This window comes from Mus caroli, chromosome 17 (assembly GCF_900094665.2).
Source record: "Mus caroli chromosome 17, CAROLI_EIJ_v1.1, whole genome shotgun sequence".
Lineage (NCBI taxonomy): Eukaryota > Metazoa > Chordata > Mammalia > Rodentia > Muridae > Mus > Mus caroli.
Window position 1 is genome coordinate 34,664,163 of NC_034586.1, and position 13,318 is coordinate 34,677,480.

The 13,318-nt window shown below is 38.4% G+C and overlaps 1 protein-coding gene across 1 annotated transcript; it reads left to right on the forward strand.

Moving 5' to 3' along the window:
- Positions 1–4,048: 4,048 nt before the first annotated feature.
- LOC110284215 (olfactory receptor 10C1-like) lies at positions 4,049–5,014 on the forward strand. The gene is made up of 2 exons (XM_029471622.1): positions 4,049–4,388; positions 4,809–5,014. The coding sequence occupies exons 1-2, from the start codon at positions 4,049–4,051 to the stop codon at positions 5,012–5,014; spliced, it is 546 nt and encodes a 181-aa protein (XP_029327482.1).
- The last annotated feature ends 8,304 nt before the right edge of the window (positions 5,015–13,318 follow it).

Below are 13,318 nucleotides of genomic sequence, written 5' to 3' on the forward strand. Positions count from 1 at the left end.
GTAATTTTCTTCCTATCAGGCATGGTTTGTGACTGTAACCAAAGCTTTTTAGTACAATGTTGAGATGAAGATGGGGATGGTGTGTGTTTCATGTATGTTGTAAGGAAAGGATGAACAGAAACCCAGGAATTACTAATCAGAAGTAGAAACCACCTATCATATCTTCATATACTGTGATTTGAGGTAGGTGCCACATTTAATTTATTAAGAACAGGCCTGAGAAAAGTGAAGTATATAAAAGGACATCAGATACTCAAAACATTTTTCCATTCTTGGTATTCTAATTAATTAATTCTTTGAAGGCTGTTAAAGTTTACACCGACTCCAGCTCTCCTCTCAGAAATCAGATCTGTGTTGTGTTAATGACTTATTTCATAGTAAATTAGAATTCACTTATTACTGTCCTACTCATCAGGTTACACGGTACATTGTAATCTAGTCAAGTGATTGTACAGTCTCTATTTTATTGAGGTAAAGTATCACTCAGATGTATAAATGTTACTAGGTGACTGATGTAAGGAAACTGGGAAGTCAGGGGTGAGCCTTCTGATAATCTTTTCCTGAGCAACGTATACAAGTTGTGTATGCTGTTACAAAATTTTAGAAGTAGTCACGATATAGTAGTGAAGATGAATACTTACTGAAAGTTTCTATGTACAGATGCTGCGGTCTTTCAGAAACAGTTTCAAACAATGTGTGGCAGCCTTAAAAGATCAGATAAAGCACTGAACCTACCAATGATCCTTTCTAATCTTTTGACACCAGGGGAAAACTGTGGGTTTTTTTTTCCCACTCTACTATTCATAAAACAGAGAGTTCTTTAAAGTGGGGTCTAGGATATGTGAGGTATCAAACCAAGCAAAAAGCAGTAAGATTTCAAGGTCCTCTCATATTAGGCATCATCTCTTGCATATATACAATTGCAAAAAAAAAAAACCACACACACTTTGTGTTATGAACCTTCAGGTTCTTACAAGTGCTTACTGCACATTTGACTTTAATAACACTGAAGGTCTATGTATATAATAGAGCTTATTATCTGTAGGAATCCAGTTCAAAAAGCTCAACTAGAAAGATGGGGGCAGGGGGACATGCAATGTTTATAAAGAAGTAGTGAATCCAAAATTAGGTCAAGAAAATGTAAGAGATGAGAGGCAGATGAGACCCATACATCACAGTGTTCTGGCACTTATTTCTCAAAAATCTTGATACTCTTTCCAAGCAAATCATTCTTATTACACAAATTGGAATGAAAATATATCATTCTGAGTCTCAGACTGAGTTTCTGGAAATTTAACTTAGAGAGGCAAGACCACATTCTCAAGACCAATTAGAGAGCTACCCATACAAATACAGAAACTACTAATGAAAGACAAGGTGCTTAAAATATTTTAGATTAAAAATTATCCATTTTTAGGTTAGCTTTTTGGGGGCATTTTTAGTTGGAGTTTTGTTTTGTCTTAATTTTATATAGTACAGCAGACTGTATAAGTATAAATGCAACACAATTGTGAGTTTTTTCAGCAAACTTATACAAGAACAGAGTCCACTGAGAGGTCATAATTGTCAGAGCTTTAAGTCAGTCCTCATATCTTTAGAATTTCCTCCAGAATAAGTGAATATCTAATCTAATAAATCCAATAAGTTATTATATACAACTATATCTCCATAGGATAGAAAATTATTTATGCCTTTTGTTTGTTTGTTTGTTTTCTATTATCCCCAATAGAAAAATATTCTTGTGATCAATAACTGAATAGGAACAAAGATTATGGATTATGGTGTGAAACTCCTCAAATTAGATAGAGGGTACACAAACATAAATCTAAAGTGGCTTGGGTAGACATACACATGTTAATGTTCTAAGTAGTTGCTAAGGATTCAGCACTTGATCAATTTAAGTGATTTGGGAAATTAACTTAATTCTCACTGCAGTAACATCATAGGGAATATGTTTCCCCCCCCTCAGACCCTTTTATAAGTGAGCAAATGGAGAAGCAGAGTGTGAACAAATGCTGTTACCCTGCTTTATTGTTTATACTAACATTTTAACTCATACACAATCTACCCTTGCTCGACTCTATTGTACATCTCTGTGTCCATGTTTCTGCATGAATATACAAGCACACACGTGTATGTGTCAAGCATATAGGTACATGTCATTTATGTGTTCATGAACATGGGTAGTATGTTTATAATAATTTGGAAACACTGAAGCCCACATTTGACTTGTGGTTCAATCATGATCTTGTCTACTCACATACAATATAGCATAACCTGTGATATTTTATTATGTCAAAGAATAGGGGGAGTAGGACCTAACAGGCTTGTGATATCTCCAATTCTACCCTTGTCAGAAAAAAAATATGGAACATTCAGATTTTTTATAGGGAAACCCAAACTTCAGCAAAGACACATACACCCTACAAAAAAAAAAGGATCACCTCATTTGAAGGGAAAAGTTATCAGACTGAGAGAAAAATAAGTCATCTGCATCTTCAAAATTTGAGGGGCATGAGACTGAACTTCAGAGGATACAATGGGCAAGGACAGATGGAATATCTAAGGGGACAGAGTAAGCTAAACACTGGAACTTCTTGTTATAAAATAACTTATGGACTGGTAAAATGGTAAACATAATGATAAGAACATTGACGTCCACACTCAGGTTCATACTCAGTCTCTGAATAAGGGCTACACTGTGAAAGAAATGAGTAGTCACAACCTGAATGCTAAAGGCTATTTTAGCAGTTATAGTGTGAAAAGCATAGAATGTATCTGTAGGCAGAAGAGATGAATGATATCCAGAAAACAGAGAAGGCTGTGCTGGGAATGACCAGATTTTCATGTAATCAATCGAGCAAGCACACAGCAGCTGCAGTGTGAGAAAATGAGCAAAGAGAACATACACTATGTGCATAGAAATACAGGTATTTTGATGGCATAGCAATGTAAAGTCTGTTGAGATAGAAGGTTAGGAAGTTTTTATCAAGCCAGGGACCATGGCTTTCTCCTGATTTTCCAGCATTCAAAAGATTGAAGCATGGAAAGTATGAATTTCAGGCTAGCCTGGACTACATGCCAAAACTCAATCCCTTTTACTCTTTTTTTCTTTATTCAACTTAATAGCCTGATTCATAGAATATCAGGAATAACATTAAGAAAACAGAAAGTTAAAGTTCAGGCAATGATACTCTCACTAAGGAAACCTGATGAGAACTATTATGTTACACAAGTCAGCCCTGTGAGGTTTGTGGTATGAAGTGGTTGCTACAATTGTGTTTGTTTGACCCTGCATCTCTCCAATGTCTCAGCTTATTCATCTTAAGAAACTTCTCTTACCACCTCATTAATTCCCAGACATCAAGATGTGTCTTACCTCTAATTATATGCATTACAGAAGTCATTTATTTATTGAAATGTTATTTTATTTTACTTACACTTCACGAAAATATGAGTCTTAGTTGAGAAAACAATAATTTTAATGCCTGGATCTAAATTCTGGCAAGAGCAATAATAACACAAATAACAGAGTAATTTGTACAGAAAACAAAAAGAGAATGGGTGAAGAGACTGTATCTGTGGCAACAGGAAAGCATAGAGATGAGTGGGTAGATCAGCTCTTCTGGGTAACATTGAAAACTAGTTAGTGAGAAAAATGGGTTAAAAAAGAGCTATAGTTAACGTTGCTTTTCTTATTTTATGATAGCTTACTCAACACATGTAGCTGAATTCAGACACATGGTAAGTCTTCTGCCTGAGCTTCATCAGTGCTGAGACTACCAGTATACACCATCTTCTGCAAATCCTTGTATACTTTGTACAATGCTCAGTACACTTTGGAAAAAATGACCTGATGTAAACAGAGAAAGTATAAGATATGAAAATTAGTGAGGATGAATCACTTTTTTGAAGCTTTTATTTATTTTTTTTAACTGCAGAGAAGGAATCTGTCTCTTATGTAACTGATGCTCTTATAGTAATAAAAAGGTTTATTTCTCTCACAGGCAAAATATTTCTAATGTTTAGCTATTCTTTCTTTCAGGAGATGAGTGTCAACTGCTCTCTGTGGCAGGAAAATAAGTTGTCTGTCAAACACTTTGCATTTGCCAAGTTCTCTGAGGTTCCTGAAGAATGCTTTCTCCTGTTCACCCTTATCCTCCTCATGTTCTTAGTGTCACTGACAGGAAATGCACTTATAACCCTTGCCATATGCACCAGTCCAGCCTTACACACTCCTATGTACTTCTTTTTGGCCAATTTGTCTCTCCTGGAAATGGGCTACACTTGTTCTGTTATACCTAAGATGTTGCAGAACCTTGTAAGTGAGGCCCGAGGGATCTCTCGGGAAGGGTGTGCCACACAGATGTTTTTCTTTATATTCTTTGGTATAACTGAGTGCTGTCTATTGGCATCCATGGCCTTTGACCGCTACATGGCCATATGCTCCCCACTCCACTATGCAACCCGAATGAATCGTGGGGTATGTGCCCATTTGGCAATAGTTTCATGGGGAATGGGATGTATAGTAGGGTTGGGACAGACCAATTTTATTTTCTCCTTGAACTTCTGTGGACCCTGTGAGATAGACCACTTCTTCTGTGACCTTCCACCTGTCCTGGCACTTGCCTGTGGAGATACATCCCAAAATGAGACTGCAATCTTTGTGACAGTAGTTCTCTGCATATCTAGCCCATTTTTGTTGATCATTTATTCCTATGTCAGAATTTTGTTTGCAGTGCTGGTGATGCCTTCACCTGAGGGGCGCCATAAAGCTCTCTCCACCTGTTCCTCTCATCTACTTGTAGTCACATTATTCTATGGCTCAGCATCTATTACCTACTTGAGGCCCAAGTCTAGCCACTTACCAAGAATGGACGAACTCTTGGCCCTTTTCTACACAGCGGTAACGTCCATGCTGAACCCCATCATCTATAGCTTAAGGAACAAGGAAGTGAAGGCAGCACTGAGAAAAACTCTGAGTCTGAAGAAATCTCTGGCAATAAATAGGTAACAGATTCTTTCAGAGCTGCCGGCCAATGAAAATGTGCAATGAATCAGATTAAACAAATAAAAACTGGTACATTTTTCTGTCTGCCTTATGTTAAGTCTCTCTGTAATTTTGAAGGTACCTCTGTACTCAGCTGTATTTTCTAACTGCTAATTCTAAAATAAAATATAATACTAATGAATCCAAGTAAAGTGTACAATGTGTGAGGTTTTCCCTTATGTTTAATTCTCAGATGTCAATCTAAATGCAAATTTATATCTCAGAAGTCTTGCAATTTCAAGACTCGGTGTCACTATGCTCTCTGCTCTTTATTCAGTCATATCTCATATGACTCTTTATTCCATATTAACAGTATAAAGAGTCTTATTTTATTAATATTTGTATTTTTATTAAATAATGGCACATACAACTCTCTGAATTCTTTGTGACCTATGTATACCAAAAAATGGACAAATGCTACAATACACTGAACTGTTCAGATATGACATGATTTGTTTTAAAAATTTAAATATAACATAAGAAATATTTTCAAGAGTTTTTATGCCAGTTTTTCAGACTTTAAATCTTTCTTGTTCTTGTTATCAGTTAATGTATTCATTTTACATGCAGCTCATTGCCCCCCACTCAGTAAACTTTCCCACAGTTTTTCCTAATCCCATTCCTCCTCCTTCTCTAAGTTGGTTGTGTCCTTCCTGGGAATCCCCAACACTGGCAGTTCAACTTTATGTGAGGCCAGGCAATATCCCACTGACGTCAGATAAAGCATCTAATCTATAAAAACATCCCACATGCTGGCAACAGCTTTGAGGATATCCCCTGCTGCTGTTGCTCAGGATACAAATGAATACCAAGCAACATATCAGTTACATATGTGCAGGGAGTCCTAGGTCCAGCCCATATATGTTCTTTGATTGGTGGTTCAGTCTCTGAGAGCACCAAGGATCCAGGTTAGATGACTCCGTTGCTCTTCCTGTGGAGTTCCAATCTTCTTACAGGATGCAATCCTTGCTGTGATTTTTCATAGAAGTTCCCAAGCTTAAGCCACTGTTTGTCTGTGGGTGCTTGTATCTGTCTGAGTCAGCTGCTGGGTAAAGCCTCTCAAAAGACAGCCATGCTAGACTCCTGTCAGCAAACATAGCAGAGTATCATGAAGAGTGCCAGGGACTGGTGTTTGTCAATGTGATGAGTATCAAATTGGGCTGGTTACTGGTTGGTCATTCATTCAGTCTCTGCTCTACCATTTCCATGTCAGCATTTCTTGAAGACAAGAAAAAAATTTTGGTCAAAATTGATATGGGTGGGTTTCTGGCCCTATGGCTCCACTGGGGTTCCTGCATGGCTACAGGAGGTGGCTCCTTCAGCTACCATATCCTCAACATAGTGAGTCATAATTAAGGAGACCTTCATGGATTCTGGGGCACCTGCCCTATCCCAGTTTTCTCTATCTAGAGAGGTCCCCTACCTTCCCACCCCTTTCAGTAGCAGATTCCCATTCCTTCTCATGGCTACCTGGTCATCCCTCCTGTCCTTCCCTAAACCTGATCTGGAACACACACACACACACACACACACACACACACACACACAGACACACACACACACACACACACACACACATACTTCCCACCCTATCCTTATCTCATTCAGTTTCTTCCCTTCCTCTGCCTCTTATGACTATTTTATTCCCACTTTTAAGTGAGATTCAAGCATCCTTGCTTGTGTCTTTCTTCTTGTTTTCCTTCTTTACCCAGCTTGGTTGATTGTGTTCTTTCATGGGTCTTCCTCTATCTGGATGGCTTTGTTTCCTATATGTTCTTGTTGTAGTATATACTGGGAGGGATTTAGCCATGATGGTCCTTGTGTGGTAGGTCTGATGGATATCCTTGTGTTGTATCATTCCATATCTAGAGGTCTGTGTGGTTTAGTATCTGTAGGTGTGTATGGTTCAGTTGCTGCCAATCTGATGAATTTCAGCAGAGAGTTGACAGGAGAATGGAGGTCTACCTGGGCTATCAGTCTGCTGTTGGCAGCTTGGCATGCTCAGAGGACTCAACAAACAGGGATGAGTGGAGGAAGGGAAGCTATCTTGTATAATTCAGTGTGTCTGATGAAGGTAGGGGGAGAGGTGGCCAAAGAGTGGAGGTTCCCCTGGAATAGCAGGATGCTCAGGACAGCTCAGCTTGCTCCAGAGGATTCAGCAAGCCTCTACTAGTTTTGAAAATAATGTTTAAAATATTAATATTCAAGAATCTATGAGCAAATCAGGACAGGGAAGCAGGTAGGTTAAATGCAGATCATCGTAGGGGATATGGATGTTAAATATGTGAAAAAAATGGGTTGGAGATGGAGGCACCACAGGCTTCTTCAACTCCTCAAAGAGTCCTGATCTGGTATTCGCAACATTAGATCTAATAGGGCCCCTGGAACAACAGTGAGAAAGCAAATGGAACCAAGGCCTGGGTAGTGGCTGCACCCACTGTCATTTTTTTAAAGATGTATTTAATTTATATGAGTATACTGTAGCTATCTTTGGCCACACCAGAAGAAGGCATCAGATCTCACTACAGATGGTTGTAAGCAACCATGTGGTTGCTTGGAATTGAACTCAAGATCTTTGGAAGTGCAGTCAGTGCTGCTAACCACTGAGCAATCTCTCGATCCCTATTCCCCTGTCTTTATAGCAGTCTTAACAGGGGATGATGCTTCCCCTACTCCCCTTTTTTTTACCCCACCTCAGATCCTTCTGAGTGACTTCATCAGGTAGACCTTTCATTGGGGCATAGAGATGGTGTAGAAAGATACAATTGGCTGAGGATTTAGAGACTTTAGATTTACTCAAACACTGTATATATATAAGTGCATTGCAAAATAAGTCCAGATATGCACTCTGATGTTGATCCCTGGAGTCTGATTTCCTGGAATTCATAATGCCATTCTGTCACCTCTCAACCCCATCCTTTGCCCTGAAAATCAACACATCTCAATTCCTCCAAGTTCAATATTCCACCCTCATTTTGGTATCAGAACATCTCCTGCAGTTACTGACACCCAACTCCAACATATCACGTAGACCTTCAATCTTCCTTTTCCAAGCTCATTCCACCCAGCTTCCAACCTCATCAATAATTCTCTGTGATTCTGCAGGTTACTCCTGCCAAGGAAGAAGATAAACTAATTGAGAATCTTCAAGGCTCTCTCATTTGCACTCTCCTTTTCACCAAATCCAATTTTCCAGTCTCACTCCCGCTCTGTAGCAGATCACCTGCATTCTGACCCCATCTCCAGCACACCATGCAGATGATCTTCTTAACCTTCCTCCATACTCACCTTCTTATCTTAGACCCAACTCCATGTGGATTTTTCTGGGAATATGTAATCCTAGCCCGACTGTGATCCAAATAGGCTAGTGAAGCATGTAGTTGAAGTTCAGATGAATTTCAGTTTACTCCTTCCTGTGTCCAAAGCCAATCACCTATCTCAAGCCCAACACTGTAGCAGACAACCTGTTTTAGCCTTTCCTCATGCTCTGTCCCTGTTCCTAGTAGACTGATCCTATCAATATAGAACAGCATGCTTTCTTACTTCTAGTGGGCCCTCTCCCTCCTCCTAGCCCATCCCCCTTCCTAAGTGACAGCTCCAAAAACCTAGAAACTTATTTTACCTGAATCATGTAGTAGTCACACATATCAGGATCACAGAAGATTTTCTTACTTGTCAAAACATAGCCACCACACTCTCCTAAGTACCAGAGAGGGAACCAGAAACCATGGAAAAAGCATTCACCCAGCACAAACACAACCAGATGTAATCACCCAGAATTACAGTCTTTCATTGAATTACAAATTATTGTAAAACACAATAAATAAAAGCCAAGACAATATGTTTCTACAGTCTAGCAACTGTAGTACAGAAGTCCAAGTATTGCAGTGTAGCTGACCCACAAGAAAAAGGATTTAAAATGACCTTTATGAATAGAGGTCCTTAAAGGGAAAATGAATAAAACTCTTAAAGAAATCTGTGAAAATAAACACAGTGGAGGAAAATGAGTAAAGTAGTTAAAGACCTGAAAGTGGACAGAGAGTCAATAAAGAAAATCTAAAATGAGGAAAATCTGGACATGAAAAAATTAGGAACTCAAAGAGGAACTTCAGAGACTTCAGTGATTCAAAGAATCACTAACAGAATACAAGGGATGGAAGAGAGAATCTCAGAAGGCATGGTTGAAGAAATGGATACCCCTTTTAAAGAAAATATTAAATCTAAAAAATTTCGAGGACAAAACATCCAGGAAATCTAGAGCATTGTGAAGACAACAAATCTAAAAATAATAAAAAATAGAGGAAGGTAGGGAGAGACTAGAATAGAAAGATTGAGTATATGGAGAAGTGAAGAGAAAGATGAGGGCAAGAAATTGGGGAAAGACAGCTAAAATTGAGGGACACTTGAGACACCATACATAGGCCTCTAAAACCTAATACAATAGTAGCTTCCTAAATGTATGTATATATGATAACTATCTAAATTATATCACCAAATAATCGGGGAGAAAGCCCAGATGTCAATCTCTTGTCAACAAACTGAACTTCTAGTAATCGGATTGGTTATGTCTAATTGAGTTGTTGCTTAAAGGTGTCCCATGGGAATCTGCAAATAACCTAGACTTTTGCCCAGGCTATATGTTAATCTCCTCAAGTGACAGCAAGGCCCAATTTCTGAAGACAATACATACACAGTTCACTTAACAAGAAGGTGAGCAGATGCTTACATAGAACCTTTACCCCTGTGTGCTTGAGTCTTTGCTATAGGAAGGCTCTCTGTGCACTACCAAAAGAGAAACATACACACTAAGCCAGCCACAAGCTCTTTGATCTATAATGGTATTCTGTCTGCAAGATATGCTAGAGCAATTGTGCTGGCTAATGTTATGTCAGCTTGACACACTTTAGAGTCATAAGTGAAGGAACCTCAGTTTAAACTGTGGAGACCATATCGAGAGGTTAGGCATGGCCCCCTGGTTGAGGGATAGAGCCACTCAACCATCTTCAAATTTTTAACCTAGGAATACAGGGATAAAGAGTGGAGCAGTGACTGAAGAAAAGGCCACCCAGAGACTGCCCATGTAGGGAGATATCCTGTGCCTTGTACTGTATTTTTAATTTAAAAACTCATATCTCCAGAGAGTAAGAGTATCTGTCATATAGGATAATTCCATTTCAACTGTTTTATTTTACCCACCCACAACCACCTCAATTTTCCCTTCCTTACTTCCATCTGAACTTAATGCTTTACTCCAGCATTCCTCATTTTTCATTTTACATGACCCTCTCATTTTTTTAAATTGAGTCATGAAATAACAGGCTTCCATATGTCCTATATGTTCTTTTTTGTGAGTCATCCAACCCATTGAATTTCAAACTCCCAGACTCCTCTCTGCTTAATCTTTTCTATCCCTCTATCATCGTGTTATGTGTAATATACCATTCTCCTGCATTAACATGTTGTTGTCACAAAAGAGCCCCATTTCTCTTTTTCAATGTCTTCCATGTGTGCTCCAAGTAACGTGCACAAGATAAAACTTTTCTTTTCTTTTTCTGTGCCTGAGTTAGCCACCTTGGTAAAAATTTTGCCATTCTATCTATTTACCTGTTACTTTCATGATATTTTAGTTTTCTTTATAGCTGTATATTTCATCGTGTTTTTCATATCCATTCATTTGCTGATGGACATCTAGGATGATTCCACTTTCTATTATAAATACAACATTAAATAACAGATGTTATTTAATGTCTCTGTATTAGGCTATAAAGTGCATGAACCATTTGCTCAGGAGAGATACATTTAGGATATATGGTAGTGCTGTTTGTTCTTTGAGAAATCTCCAAACTTGAAAGTGGCCTCACTAGGCTATGCTCTCATCTTCAGTTTATAAAAGCTCCATTTTTTGTCATATCCATGCCAGTATCTGCTATTACTATAAGCAGGACAGGAAATCTGGCAGCAGATATTCATCTGCCTTGACACTTTCTGACAGGCAAGCTTACATAGAAGTAGGCAAAGTGGCTCCCAACACAGTAGGCTCTTCAACATGGCATAGATCTCAAGTGGGCCTGTCATTGGTTAGCCATTTCCTTAATTTCTGCTCCAACAATATCCCTGTATATATTGTAGGAAAGAAAAATTTTGGGTTAAAGATTTTTGGGTGGGTAGGTAGCCTCATTCTTCCATTGGAAGTCTTTTCTAGTTTCAAGAGGTGGCCATTTCAAGTTACATATTCTCTATTGCTAGTAGTCTTGGCTAGGGTCACCCTCATAGATTTCTGGGTGGGTGGTTCCATTAACCTAGGTTTCTTGTTTGTCCCAGAGATGCTCGCTTCAGTTCTCTTTCTCAGTTCTCTCTACTTCTATCTTCCACAGACTGGGACCCTTCTGTTCTTCACTTACATCTTCTCCCACCCTGTTTCTTCTCTCCATCTATTTCCAACATCCATTCAATTTCCCCTTCTCAGTGATATTATAGTAACTTTTTGTATTAGTAGGCTTCTTTGGATCTGCGGATTGTAGCATGGTTATCATGTTCTTTATGGTTAATTTCCACTTGTATCCAAGGACATGCCACATTTGTCTTTCTGGGTCTGTGTTACCTCATTGAAATGATCTTTTCTATTTCTATCCACTTGCCTGCAATTTTCATGGTGTCACTCTTTTTAATAGCTGAGTAAGATTCCATTGTGTATATGTACCACATTTTTCTTTATCCATTCATTGGTTGAGGAACATCTAGTGTATTGTCAGTTTCTGGCTATAATGAATCCACTACGAGCCTAGGTGAGCAAGGGTCCTTGTGGTATGATGGAACATCTTTTGGTAAATGATAGCTGATACTGTGGTAGAATTATTCCTGATTTTCTGAGAAAACTCCAAATTAATAGTACAAGTTTTCTCTCTGACCAACAATGGAAGATTGTTCCCATTGTTCCACATCCTCATCAGCATGTGAAGTCACCCGAGTTTTTGTTCTTGGCCATTCTTATTGGTATAAAATGAAATCTCATAGTCATTTTGATATGTGTTTCCCTGATGTTTAGGGATGTTGACCATTTTTTAAGTTCTTCTTAGTCATCAGAGCTTCTTTTGTTAAGAATTCTCTGTTTAGATCTGTACCCCATTTTTAATTGGGTTATTTGATTTGTTGATATCTATTCTCATGTTCTTTCTACCTTTTGGATATCATCCCTATGCCATATGTAAGGTTGTTGAATATCTTTACCCAGTCTGTAGGCTGATTTTTTATCCTTTTGATGGTGTCCTTCACTTTATACAAACTTTTTAATTTCATGAGGTCCCATTTTTAAATATTTGATCTTAGTGCCCCAGCTGCTGATGTTCAGTTCATGAAGTTGTCTCCTGTGCCAATGCATTAAAGGTTATTACCTACTTTCTGTTCTCTCATATTTAGAATAACTTTTTTTTCTTTTTTTTTAATTTTTAATATTTTTATTACATATTTTCCTCAGTTACATTTCCAATGCTATCCCAAAAGTCCCCCATAGCGCCCCCCACTTCCCTACCCACCCATTCCCATTCTTTTGGCCCTGGCATTCCCCTATATTGGGGCATATAAAGTTTGCAAGTCCAATGGGCCTCTCTTTCCAGTGATGGCCGACTAGGCCATCTTTCAATACATATGCAGCTAGAGACAAGAGCTCCGGGGTTCTGGTTAGTACATCATGTTGTTCCAACAATAGAGTTGCAGATCCCTTTAGCTCCTTGGGTACTTTCTCTAGCTTCTCCATTGGGAGCCCTGTGATACATCCAATAGCTGACTGTGAACATCCACTCCTGTGTTTGCTAGGCCCCGGCATCGTCTCACAAGAGACAGCTATATTTGGGTCCTTTCAGCAAAATCTTGCTTAGAATAACTTGTTTTATATTGAGTTCTGTGACCCACTTGGATTTGAATATTGTTCAGGGAGATATATATTAACCTATTTTCATTCATCTACATGCAGATATCCCATTAATCCAGCACAATTTATTGAAAATGCTTTTTTCCCCCAATGTATAATTTTGGTTTCTTTTTCAAAAATCAAGTGTACATAGGTGTGTGTTTTTACTCCTGGATCTTTGATTCACTTCCATTGATCCACAATTTTTTTTCCTGATTCTATGTAGTGCAGCTTAAAATTGGGAATATTGATACCTCCAGATGGTTTTTTAATTATTTATTATTTTACAGGATTGTCTTAGTAATCTTGGGATTTTTGTTCTTCCATGTGAAATTAAGAATTTTTCTGACAAGGTCTATAGG